This window comes from Mirounga angustirostris, unplaced genomic scaffold (assembly GCF_029215605.1).
Source record: "Mirounga angustirostris isolate CCGP_5_RB_7025 unplaced genomic scaffold, mMirAng1.0.hap1 SCAF_1, whole genome shotgun sequence".
Taxonomy (NCBI): Eukaryota; Metazoa; Chordata; class Mammalia; order Carnivora; family Phocidae; genus Mirounga; species Mirounga angustirostris.
The window spans coordinates 97,613,319-97,627,646 of NW_026991709.1; the positions used below are offsets into that span (position 1 = coordinate 97,613,319).

A 14,328-nucleotide genomic window follows, 5' to 3' on the forward strand; every position below is an offset into this window, starting at 1 on the left:
TTAACGACTGAGCCACCCAGGTGCCCCAAAGTCCCACCCTTCTAATCACATGGTTGGTCTTTCTGGCATGGCCTTCCTTCCACAAGATTATCAGTGTGAGCAGGCCCACCCTGAGTCAGACCTTAAGTAAAAGCCATCAGGTGCCCACCGTGAGTCACCTTGTTAGCATAAACAGGTACAGTGCAAAATTCCAAAGATTTAGAGGTTACCTTGCAGGAATTATGGACAAAGGCCAATGAAATTCATGATTACACACTCCTTCACCACTGTCCCCTCTCTAGCAGCTATTATATATTTTCCTTCTTTGTCTTATTTATTGTCTCTCTTCCTCAAAGTAAGAAAACTGCAATAGGCAAAAATTTCTATTTTTGTCTTTGTTGATTTTCTGTGACTTAAATAAGCCTGACATAGTATGCACTCAATTAATACTTGTTGAATGAATAGATGAATTTTGTTTTGCTAAATTCACATTCTCTTATAGCTCCTCTATTCCTTAAATTAAAATACAATTTTATTCAAGTGACTTGACATAGAATATAGATCTATGAATATTTGGGGTGCCTAGGTGGCTCAGTCATTAAGCATCTGCCTTCGGCTCAGGTTGTGATCCCAGGGTCCTGGGATCGAGCCCCGCATCAGGCTCCCTGCTCGGCGGGAGGCCTGCTTCTCCCTCTCCCACTCCCCCTGCTTGTGTTTCCTCTCTCGTTGTGTCTCTCTCTGTCAAATAAATAAAAAAACTTAAAAAAAATAAATGAATAAATAAATCTATGAATATTTGTATATCTAAGAAATTATCCAACATAATCTGTATTCCCTTTGCCCTCTCAGGACAGTAGAATATTTCAGCTAGCCTTCCAATTTACAACTACTAATTATGGCTTTATTTTATTAGATTGTAAGGCACACTGAAATATATTCACTTTAAAATCATTGTATAGCTTTCTTAGACATCACTGTCTCTGAATTCTTAATCAAAAATAATCTTAATTCCTATGTTAGGATTGATGGGCAATCCTGGGATTTACAATCCCAAGAAAACTTGACGCATGGAGCTGAATGCTTACTACTTCTTCATATCAGGCATCCTGAGTCAATTAATGTGTTTTTTATAAATCTGTTCATAAAATAAGATCTCAAATCTGTGCTCAAATATCAATGACAAGCAGTAATTTTCTGAAATACAGATGTTAGGAAAATATTCTGCCTTTTTGGTTAAATAAGCTATGTCTTAAACTTTTCAAACCTACATAAAAGGAAAAGTGTAATGATGGATGATCTTTAGACCATTTCTGTATACCACAAAGTAGAACACAAATCTCACAGTAAAAATAGAGCAGAGATTTTTCTATTTCATGGAAAATTTTAGGTATTATCGCTTCAAAGTCTTCATTTTGTGACGAGAACAGGAAATACTTTTGAAAAATAACAAGAGCCAAGATGTTTAAATATACCTTATAATTCTGAGATTAAAATTATATAGTGTTTCAGAATTGCATATCTGGAAAATGTGTTGTATTTCACAGTCTTTAATTGATACAGATAGAAAGAGAATTGTATCTCTTGTTAAGTTTTAAATTCTTTGAAGATTCCTTCAGATTATACAGTAAAATGCTCCATCACTTCAATAGCTATTTCAATCACTTTTTGAAAACTGTATCTATATCCATAGGCAAAGGAATTTTATTATCTCTGGATTGCATTTTGGAATGTCATGAGCTATTTCATAGGACAAAGCTTATCAAATGAACATGGGCAGTGCCAGTAGGGCTTTGCTCTTGAACTCAAGTACGAGGCAGCTTTGTTCAAGTCACCATTTGCAGAAGCCAGAAATGAATGAGCAGTTAAAATGGTGCCATAAGTTAATTAGAGTGGAATTAGAAGGAAAGTGGGCAATTTAGGAACATAAGAATTGCCGTACCGAATCAGACCAATTGTTCTCCTGGTTTAATATCCAGCCTCCAGCAGCTGTACTTGTAAGTTTCTAAACCTTTAAAAGAAAGGGAAAAGACTACATAATTCACCTAGACAAGTGTGCCATCTGTGATCTGGAGAAATTTTCCTCATGATGTCTCTCAAATAATACCCTGAAGCAGGAGGTTTCAATCCTGTTATGATATTGGTTTACCTTGAATAACTCTGGTTATTAATAATTCTTTTTAATCATCCAATTCCTACATAAAATCAACTAGTCCCTCAAGAAACTATTTATCTCCAAAGCTCCTGAATTCATGGTTGAATATGTCTGCTTCTATGATAAAAGGATACAAGTTCTTGATGGCAAAATCTGCTCTAGACAACCATGCTCAGTGAATGCCTGCTTCTCTTTCCAAAATCTACTGGGTTCACAGCTTGTGGCCAAAAGAAATCTTGTACTGCTGTCCCTGCTCCCAACTTTCTATCTGTTACCAACCTACAGAGCTATTTGAATGATGAAGAAATTTGCGCACTGAACTTTTAGAAAAGTTCAACTGGAGTTTTCTTACATGATTTTAATTAAGGTGGAATGAATCCAAGAGAGAGGAATGAATTACTTATCCTTATCACTTTAGTCTTTGTTTATGATAGAAGTACCTGTGACTACTTTATAAATTTCTTGGTTATTCTGGATAGCCTCCAGGTCAATATTTCTAAAATGTTATGTTCAAAATAAGCCATTTAGTCAAAAATCCCTCAAGAGTAGTAAAGGCCTACAGTAACAGTCTAAACCATTTTCCTAGGCTGTCAGATCTTAATGTGATTAACACTAATATCCTAAAGCTATCACTCTAATAGGATCTCCTCTATCCTGTATTCCAAGAAAACTAGTTTTTTCATTGTGTTTTGACCTAAGATGAACACTCATTATTTATTTATTTATTTATTTTTAAAGATTTTATTTATTTATTTGACAGAGAGAGACACAGCAAGAGAGGGAACACAAGCAGGGGGAGCAGGTGAGGGAGAAGCAGGCCTCCCATCGAGCAGGGAGCCCGATGCGGGGCTCGATCCCAGGACCCTGGGATCATGACCTGAGCCGAAGGCAGACGCTTAGCGACTCAGCCACCCAGGCGCCCTGAACACTCATTATTTAGAACAATGTTATTTCTGTCCCCTTTCTTTTTTTAAAGATTTTATTTATTTATTTGAGAGAGAGAACAAGAAGGGGGAGGGCCAGAGGGAGAAGCAGACTCCCTGCTGAGTAGGGTGCCCCATGCAGGACTCAATCCCGGGACTCTGGGATCATGACCTGAGCCAAAGGTAGTTGCTTAATCAACTGAGCCACCCAGGCACCCCAATTCTGTTCCCTTTCTCTAGCTTTCCCAATTTCACTTTCTGGTTTAGTTCCTTATTTACTCTCCTTACTTCAGCTAGAAGCTCTTTCTTTCAGGTAATTTCTTTTCAAACATGTAGTGATTATTCCCTCTTCTGACAATTTGTGTCCCTTTGTTTATGTTTGGTTTAGGCTACCATATATTGGTTCTTTTTTTTCATGAATGGTCTTCCTTGTAAATTCCCTGGGGGAAACTATATTTCCCGTGTTTATTTGTATTTCCAGATCCTAGAGCAATGTCTATCTCATAATCATAGCATAAAAATATATTAAAGGGACGGGGGTGGGGTGGGAGGGATGGGGTGACTGGGTGATAGACACTGGGGAGGGTGTGTGCTCTGGTAAGCGCTGTGAATTGTGCAAGACTGTTGAATCTCAGATCTGTACCTCTGAAACAAATAATGCAATATATGTTAAGAAAAAAAAAGAAGAAGAAGAAGGTAGCAGGAGGGGAAGAATGAAGGGGGGGAAACTGGAGGGGTAGACAAACCATGAGAGAAGATGGACTCTGAAAAACAAACTGAGGGTTCTAGAGGGGAGGGGGGTGGGAGGATGGCTTAGCCTGGTGATGGGTATTGAGGAGGGCACGTTCTGCATGGAGCGCTGGGTTTATGCAGAAACAATGAATCATGGAACACTACATCAAAGACTAATGATGTAATGTATGGGGATTAACATAAAAATAAAAAAATAAAAAAAATATTAAAGGGAAATCTATAGAATCACCAGTGACAACTTGGAGCCACTTGCAAAATGTTTACTCTTTGAGTTTGTGTTTGTGTGATCTAGTTAAGACCATATTACTGAGTGCTACAAAGGTGTAAACAAACCCCCAGCTATACATTTCTAAAAAAATAGAATCAACTGTTATTGATGTAAAAATCACAGTGAAAGATATGGGAAATATCAGCACAAAAAGAGAAGATGAGAAAGGGAATCTGAATTGTCCTAGCCCATGCCCTTGGGAAATGAAGGGATTCCAAATTTGACAGCTGGGACAAAGGCAAGGGGGTGAAATAGAGGAGGGAATTCCTCAGAAACTGCCTCTAATTCCTGTTGGTTAGCTCATGGGAAGACTAAGTGAGAGTAAGCTTGGAAATATGGGTGGCACCATGTTTGTTAAATTTATCTGAACCTGTTGGGGAATTATTGAAACATTTTTCATCGGTGAGCAGATCTACAAGAATGTAAGATCAACTTAAAAGTGAGACCGAAGGAAGTTTACTACAGTAATGAAGTTATTGCATAATAGGATGTGTAATCAGTCACAGACTCAGGCAGTAATGACAAGAACAAATAGAATGACATGATGCAAGATACTGAGCAGAAATGTACTAATGTTCACTGGGAGAAGATTGAGTCTGAGGTAAAGGAAGAAAAGGAGACAAAAGGAACATTGCTCCTTCGAGCATGTTTAAGTGTGAAGAAAACATTAGCATTCTTGAAATAAAAATACGTTTTCTCCCTGTATATTAAGCAGAAATGCATGTAAAAGTTTTTCTTTAAATTTTAATTCCTACACTTTTAATTTAGCATTTCAAGTTGCTGAAAATATTCCACCCAGTTCATTTTTACTTGACATCATCAAAACAAATCCACATTTTTTTCTGACATTTAAAAGCTGTTGTTGGTTTTTGAGCACACTATTCTCTTTAACAATGATTTCAGTAGAACTATAATGTCTCTCTTTAATTTTTTAGAAATCCAGATGGAAACCAGAACAACAGCACAAGATGGCCTGCCTTCAAAAACACAGACCAAAAGTATTTAACCTTGAATACAGAGTCACCAAGAGTATACGCTAAACTACATGCTCAACAATGCCGATTCTGGACACTATTTTTTCCCAAAGTCTTGGAAATGACAGGTGTGTGTTTTTCTAGTATTTGGTCAAATAATTGGTTGTGGATTATGTAAAAGAGAGAAAAGGTAGCCTATCCAAGGCACAGTGATGGTGTTAATCTGTGAATTTACAATTACTTGATTCCAGTGAGTACATTACTTTCACAACTTTTCTTCCAGCAAGTTTAGATATTTGAGGGCTTACTACATGAGCAGCACTTTAGTACTAAAATAAAGAAACTAAAGTAGAGATTTTCCCTCAGAGGAACATAAAACCTCATAATGGAACTAAAATAGGGCACTACTTGCCTATTCAGCTCATCTTTGTGGAGTTAATTAATGGATAAATGAATAAATAAACATAAATAAGCAATGTATAGAACTAAAAATATAATTAATAAAATATAGAATGAATATAATTTATACTCAAAGGAGGTAAAAACAAATTTATTGATAAATAGAACTCTTGATTTCTAAGGGAGGAAAAATACTCCAGAATTTAAATATTTAAAAACACAATCCAGGGGCGCCTGGGTGGCTCAGTCGGTTAAGCGACTGCCTTCGGCTCAGATCATGATCCTGGAGTCCCGGGATCGAGTCCCACATCGGGCTCCCTGCTCGGCAGGGAGTCTGCTTCTCCCTCTGACCCTCCTCCCTCTCATGCTCTCTGTATCTCATTCTCTCTGTCTCAAATAAATAAATAAAATCTTAAAAAAAAAATTAAAAAAAAAAACCACAATCCAAATAGTTCTAAATATTTTGAGCTTAGAGCACATGAGCTCATGAGCACATACATATATAACACAATCCAATAAACAGACAGTAGTTTAGTTAACTAATCTTTAGGAAGGGATTCCTTGTTTATATAAGGAAATACTAGGAAAATTGGTTCAAATTTTAGTGTTATTTCAAAATTCATTAGTAAGAAAATATTTAAATTAACTTGAAGGAGCAGCTTGAATGATCGCCTCTTCTGTGAGGAAAATGACATACATATCTCATTCACTTGCCAGTTTTAAAATGCCCAGCTGTTTCTAATCCATGTGACTCCTCAGACCTTGATTTTTCAAGTAAAAGTAATTGACTTTCAACCATCAGATATATTGCTGCACAGTTTCCTTAGACTTTACCACTCTGTTCATCATAATACTCTGTAATTTGGGGGCCATGTTAGATATTACAATAGAGTAGATGCTTTAGTTTCCTGTTTAGAGAGGTTGGGGGTTAGTTTCAGGCAAACATGGGCATCTTAAAGCTGTTTTTGATTGTTTAATATGCTTTTTAATTATCAGACATTACTCACCAAAATTATAATTATCTACACCATCTGTTTGGGAGATGTTTCTGATATACCACTGTTCTGTGTATTACCAAATGTTCTGTGACATAATATATACCCAGAGATGGGTTTCTTCATCCCTTGGCAAAGCTACAGAGCTGCCCTTGTGTCCTCGGGGTGTGAATAACAATGAGGTAATGTGTTTAATCTGCCAAGAGACCAAAAGAGGTACCATTTAACATAACACAGACTACACGTTCTTAATCTTTACTTAAAATATCTTTAAATGAGAAGGTCGTAATTGAGGGACAATGAGAAGGGGTGGGGAGGATTTTAAATGACTAACTTATTACAAGCCAAACTGACCTGTTCTGGTTTGAGCTTCTGTGGTCTGTTGCTATTTCTTTGTTGATAGAATAAAATTTAAGTATCAGCAGTTTTTGAAGATGTACTTCATAATCTCTATCTCTAAATACTCAACTGCCAAAAAGCATGTTGAATAAACAAACTCCTAAGTTTTTGGCTAGCTGCCATGCCTTCCTATGCAGTGAGGAATCACTTTCTAGTTTGAGCAACATGAGCTGTATGGAAATAGCAGGCCTGGCTCTGAATTAGTACCGTGCTCTGGGATTGTTCCAAAGCACCTTAAAAACATAATTTTATGCTTTAGCATTTTTTTCAGATAATTCCCCCCCAAAAGATTATATTAAATATATTTTATAAAATGTAAAGTAAATGCATGATAGGATTGTTGTAACACGGGGAGCCTGGTGGCTCAGTCGTTAAGCGTCTGTCTTGGCTCAGGTCATGATCCCAGGGTCCTGGGATGGAGCCCTGCATCGGGCTCCCTGCTCTGCGGGAAGCCTGCTTCTCCCTCTCCCACTCCCCCTGCTTGTGTTCCCTCTCTCGCTGTGTCTCTCTCTGTCATATAAATAAATAAAATCTTTACCAAAAAAAAGAGATTGTTGTAACATCAATATCCTCATTAATAATCAAAAATGTTTTACATTTAAACAGAACCAGTTTGAAGTTATATGTTTCTAGGTTTAGCAAATGAATAATGTAGGGGATTAAAAAGATTAAGAACACATGTTCTTACCATATTTTGTGTATTTCAAGGTGCAAAACCTCACACATTTCAGTATTCGATATTTTGAAAATTGGGGTTATTCACATGACCTGGGCTGAAGTTCCTATGGAAATACTATGTTTTTTAAAAAAGCAGCTCTACGGGCACCTGGGTGGCTCAGTTGGTTAAGCGACTGCCTTCGGCTCAGGTCATGATCCTGGAGTCCCAGGATCGAGTCCCACATGGGCTCCCTGCTCAGCAGGGAGCCTGCTTCTCCCTCTGCCCTCTTCCCTCACGTGCTCTCTTGTCTCTCATTCTCTCTCTCAAATAAATAAATAAAATCTTTAAAAAAAAAAAAAGCAGCTCTACATGTAAAGGAAAATTATTGACTGGGTTTCTTAAAGGTAGAAATGTTTACCTCACTCATGATGGAAACCCAATGAGCTTTTATAAGTACCACTTGAGCAGTAGTTTATATTTGTACAATAAATGTTCTCAAATAAAATGATCCTTAAGACCTGTTTAAACACAGGAATTCTGGCACTTAACATTTAGACTATACTTCAGCATATGCCTGGGCTATTAGTGTGTGCACCTGCAGGAAATAAAATGTGCAATATTTGTTTTAAATGTTCTCAAACTCAAAATTTTCACTAGAAAATGTAACTGAACAAAATATTTCACAATTGTTTGAAAAAGAAAGAAAAAGAAAGAAATGACCCATTCAATGTCAATAAGATATCAGTATTTCTCACTAAAAGTGGAAGAGTAAATTTACTTTGACCTTCAAATCCTCCCAATGAAGAAAAATATTAGATCCAGTAGTTTTTGCTTTGTTTCATCTTAAAAATACAGGCATACATTGAAGACATTGCCAGTTTGGTTCCAGACCGCCACAGTTAAAGCAAGTGTCACAATATCCTGAGTCAATGAATTTTTTGGTTTCCCAATGCATACAAAGGTTATATTTACATGATGCTATAGTCTATTAAGTGTGTAGCAGCATTATGTCTAAAAAAATAATGAACACATCTTAATTTTGAACACATCTATTGCTAAAAACACTAACCATCATCTGAGCTTTCAGTGATTCATAATCTTTTTGCCGGTGGAGGATCTTGCCTCAAATGTTCATGGCTGCCGACTGATCAGGGCTGATGGTTGCTGGAGGCTGAGGTGGCTATGGCAATTTATTCAAATAAGACAACAATGAAATTCACACATTGAGTGACTCTTCCTTTCACAAATGATTTTTCTGTGGCATGTGATACTGTTTGATAGCATTTGAGCCACAGTAGAACTTCTTTCAAAACTGGGGTCAATCCTTTTAAACTCTACTTCTGCTTTATCAACAGAGTTTATGTAATATTTTAAATTCTCTGTTGGCATTTCAACAATCTTCACAGCATATTCAACAAGAGTAGATTCCAGCTCAAGAAACCACTTTCATTGTTTGTCCAAAGGAAGCAACTCTTCATCCTTTAAAGTTTTATCAGGAGATTGCAGCAATTCAAATATAATAACAATGAAAAGATTGAAATACTGCAAGAATTACCAAAATGTGACACAGAGATATGAAGTGAGCAAATGCTGTCAGAAAAATTGTGTGGATAGACTTACTTGATGTGGGGTGGCCACCAACTTTCAATTTATAAAAAAATGCAGTATCTGCAAAGCCCAATACAGAGAAGTGCGGTGGAATGGGTACACTTGTATGTGGTCTTCACCAGGCTTCACCTGAGTTTAGAGTAGTTCACTCTACAGTAGTAGTTGTAGTTCACTCTCATCCCATACTCAGAATCGTAACAGGACAACTAATGGGATTCTGATCTGCCCCATAAGGAATTATGCATTCCTCGGAAACTTTAATAATTGTGTAACAAACAGGAAAATAAGCAAGTAATGGGAACAAAAGAGATTTTCAACGAAATCTCAGAGTACATGAATTATTTTTTTATTATAATGATTAATACAATTCAATATCCAATTTAATCTTTTCTTCTAACTTTACCCCATGAATAATTTTGAGTAGACTCACTTCTCCTGTATTCTTTCTCAACGCCTCAGACTTGATTAAATAGACTCTGCTCTGGTGAAATATTGTTCTTACTCTTTTTTCATCGACAAGACAAAAAGTAGCCTTATTAGTATTATTCTTTCTGTTGGGAAGAAAGCTTGACTTTTTCTTTTTTCCAAATGAGCCAACAATGTGGACAAATCAAAGATCACAAAAGTCCTGAAAAGTTGTGTCAATATATTTATGAACTACTGGTATCGATCTAGCTGTACATGGATTCAATAGGGAGCAAAGTTAAGAATAAATTTTTCTAAGAGAGCAGTAAATTCATTAGTGGAGTTCCCAATAGGTGTATAGAGCTTGATTTCGTAATATACACACCAGTTGATTTATCCTTCACAGTAGCACTGCAAAATAGTGATCACCCACCCCATTTATAGTTGGAAAACTAATTTCAAAAGTTAAGAATTTTTTCTATGTCACTAATATAGTAAGTGGTCAAGCTGGAATTTAACCCATGTCACTCCAAAGCCTATATATAATGTCCTTTTTTTCACTTTGTAGTACCTTGTTAACTACAAAACAAATAGATCTACATCTCACAGATAATAAGTCTATATTCACTTAAGTAGTATTCCAGTTTGGAGAAAAAGAAGTAGGAGGAAGAAAAAAAAAAACAAAACTTCTAAGTTTGACTTTGATTTATGTCATGGGACTCAAAATTTTTGTTATCTTTTCACTATGGTATATTCAGTTCTGGGTTGTATTGGAAAATAATCAAATGTTTCATATTTTACTGTCTCAATCAAAGTTCAGCATTATTAAAGAAAAAATTACTCAGGTCTACAAAGCATTTGTACACTAAAAAGCAAAGTATTTCAATACACTAAATTGTATAGTGTTTGATTATGATACACAAGGAAATAAATTTACATTTATATGAATCAATGAATTTGGTATCATTCTATGCACAAGAAAGGAAAATCAAATCTAAGACCTCTTCTCTGAGTATTAAAATTCATGGGGTAAGTGGTAGAGTACCATCACTTACTTGTTATATCAAAAAGTTTGTTCTTTCTGAACTTTAGAGCCCTTACTTGGCATAACATTTAAAAAAGCATTTAATTATGAAAAGATACCAAAAGAGTACATCATTTGGTGTGATATTTAATGTCTTTCACATCTAATGTTTTTTAGAAAAGTTCTAGTATTCAGAAAATAATTACAGTCATTGACCTTCTAAAAGCCATTTTTAAAATGGGACATTTTTGTATATGTTCTCAAATATTTGTCCAAAGTCCAAGCAGTATGAACATTTCAAACTTACATATATCCTAAATTACAGGGGATATTTTAATAGCTGTATAAATGTTTTAAATATTTTGATTTTCATATAAACTAAAAATGAATCACTGAATGTGCTCCATTGTTAATAGTATGAATGAAAAGAAGACACGTTTTCATGTATAAAGTAGTAAGATCACATGAACTATCTTCTCCAAATTAGTATCTTATAGAATTATAATTAATTTAAAAATTCCTAACTGTAAAGTATATATTTAAAAAAACTGTCAAGTCCTTATTTTCAGGATAGCTGAAATAACGTAAAATGTTGTTTTTTAATTCAGTGACTAGAGCACAGCATCCTAAAAGTTTAAGAAGTAAGAGAACTACAAATGTGGAAAATACTAATAGACTTAAATAATTTAAACCATCTTCTAGCTTTATCATATGTATTTATATTAGGAACATAGATACATGATTTTAGAGGTTTGTAATTTAAGAGTTTCTGTTCTTCACAAACCTTACTCTTTAGTGTAATACATTCTCAAATAAATCAGAATTTCAAGGTGTTTGTAGTACATAGACCATTTTTGGTTCATTGCCTCACATTGCTTCTGGCATAAACACTCCCCTCCTCTGACACATGCATACATTTTGCAAACTACTGGAAAGCAGAGATTGTCTTAGTCATCTTTCTAATTTGCAAAGCAATTAATAAACTGCTTTCATGTAGTAGCTTCCATTAACTGCTTTCAATGATTATGCATTGTTTGGAATTAAAGTACACCGATACAGAGTGAGAGTAAAATTTACATGGAGTGTCAATTACAAAGTTACCCTTAGGCATTAATAAATATATATAAATATTTTCATCAGAAGTAAGCCTGCTATATAATTATATATGTAAATGAGATGCATTAAATAAGATTTCTGTTATGCATAGGAGTTCAGGAAAAGATAATATCTATATATCTTCTTAGAAACTTAAGTAAATATATGTTATATGATATAATTAGATGTAATATATTGATTCATTTTCATATTTTTATGGTATATGCAATTTATACATATATATAATTTGCATTTTCATATAATGTATAAAATTCTATTAAAAGCTTTCCAGGTAGTGAAAGAAGCTGATAATAAATAATGAAAAATTAAAAATTACTGTGCAGTGAACTTGGAGAAAATGGCATCTGTGATCAAAATTATTTTTCAATTAATGTAAACAGATTAAAATTTAGATTAATACAACTTATTCCATGTTTTACAGGAAACATTGATGAAGCAGAACGAGAATGGAGAGCAGGATTCTATCGCTGGAACAATTACATGATGGACTGGAAAAATCAATTTAACGATTATACTAGCAAGAAAGAAAGCTGTGCGGGTCTCTAATTAATAGATTTACCCTTTATAGAATGTTCATTTTCCTGTAGATCAAGGTAAAAATATCAGTAGCTCTCTTACATACCCAGTAAGAAAGCTATTATACAGCTGAAACAAAAATGCCAGAAGGATAATATCGATTCCTCACATCTTCCACTTAGTATTGTACCTAGCATTTCAAAACCCAAATGTCTAGAACACGTTTAATTAAATTTCACAATATAAAGTTTGACAATTAATTATATGCATATTAAAATGATTTGCAGCTTCAAACTCTCTTTCCTGAGTAACTTTATGAATTTTTCTCCTTAAAAATACCCATATTCTACTTTTAGTTGTGTATTTTCATTACCACTCATAAAAAGGTATCTTTTTAAAAGGAACTAGGTCTTGAAACACTGGACACTAATTTACAATACTATAAGAAATTTATGAATTTAATGTCAACATGGGATATTAAAACAAACAGAAAATAATTGGTTCCCTTTGTTTTTTATATGAAAGCAGGAGGGAATCTTAAAGTAAAAGGCTTGGTCACTTTGAAACACCTAATGACTACAACAAAATGTTGCTCCCAAGAGACAAAATGTAAAAGAATATAATTATTTCTGTTTTTATTTTTTTTTAATATGTACATTCCTAGTCCTCAAACTCCTGTCTTCATTCTTTCAACTCTTGCCCTTCCTCAGCCCTCACTCCCTGACTCTCCCAAAGGTGTACATCTGTAAATTACTCTTCCTGTAACTGAAAAGTAAAACATGCAGATGAGCAGAAGTCTAAAGTCAGATGTCATATACCAGCCGGGATAGGGGAATTCTTGTCTTGGACCCAGAAATACTAGGATTTTAATAGAGAAATTGTTTAATTCCAGGAAAGAAATTGTTATACTTTCTGCAGATAAATGATATTATTTTTATAATTTAAAAAATTACAAAGCTACATTTACTAACTGGCATGGCAACTAAATACATCCATTGAATAAATTAAACAAGTAGTTCATTAATGGGGAGAAGTCATAGATTTTAAGTTTCAGAAAAGGTCAGTGCATGTTGATTATGTTAATTAAGTATTGAAAACCCCACACTCAGGATAGGACAAAGTATTTAGTATATAGGTCTGTAGATTGTTGGTTAAAGTGTGTCCCATTGTTCATTGGTCATAAGGATGTTCAGAGTCAGATCCAGGATGGTCTGTCGTGCTCACTCATTCAAGTTTCAGGCTACTTTATCAGCTTCAGCTGATTAGAGAGAGAATTTATTATACAAAGCAAGGCAGTTTTGATATCACTTCAGTGCTGCTGTAAATGGACATCTTTGCTTTAGAGTTCTTCCCTCATCCTATGATGCAGAAAAAAAACAAAAAAAAACAAAGCAAAAAAACACCACAAATGATAGGCGAATGAGCAGACATTCCATTCTACGCCACCATCTTTGTTTCAGGTGCCATTCTTCCAGAATCCATTATGTTTTTCTGAATCATTTGAGCCTCCTTTTCATGTAGAACCGTCTGAAATATGAAACAACAGGATGATGCCTCTTCAACAGCATTAAAGACTCTTTAGAGATACTCTTGATGAAACCAATAATTAGGAAAACATAATTTTGTTTATATAATAACTGCAACCTGCCTTAAATGACAGGCTCCAGTCATCTGAAAAGATCCCATGGACCACTTTGTCCCACCTTGGACAACCAGTTGGTTTGTTCTTGAATTTTACTGCAACAACCCTTTACTTACTCTGAAGCTTTTAACCAAATGCAACAAGAAGTGTCAGCCAGCATATAAACCCCTCTGCGTTTGTTCTGTAAATAAATTATTATAAATCCACTGTGAGCAGCACCATTGCAGGAAGATAGGTTAAGGCTTTTCAAGAAAACACTGTATAACAGTGTCTATACAGTTTCTCTTACTATGATTGACATTTAAAAGGCAGTTTCAGTGTAGGATTTTAATTCAGGAAACCCAAGCCAAGGGAGAAACTTGTGCATAAAGTGACGGAAATTACTATCTCTGAATACTTGGAGATTTGTCTTTCAGCAGGCTCACAGGTGAAAGAACTTTCAGTTGTCTGAGATACTAGCAGTATAGAAGCATTAAAACCTAAAATGGCATAAAACCCTTCCCAGAAAGCAGAGTAT

General features: G+C 35.0%; 1 protein-coding gene across 1 annotated transcript in view; it reads left to right on the forward strand.

Annotated features, from left to right (window-relative positions):
* The window catches only part of BCHE (butyrylcholinesterase), a 64,204-nt gene extending 51,741 nt beyond the window's left edge, over positions 1–12,463 (forward strand). Inside the window, exons 3-4 of the mRNA XM_045903441.3 lie at positions 5,011–5,177; positions 12,075–12,463. Of these exons, the coding sequence (XP_045759397.1) occupies positions 5,011–5,177; positions 12,075–12,199 (292 nt within the window). The 3' untranslated portion in view covers positions 12,200–12,463. The remainder of the gene's footprint in view (positions 1–5,010; positions 5,178–12,074) is intronic.
* Positions 12,464–14,328: the final 1,865 nt, after the last annotated feature.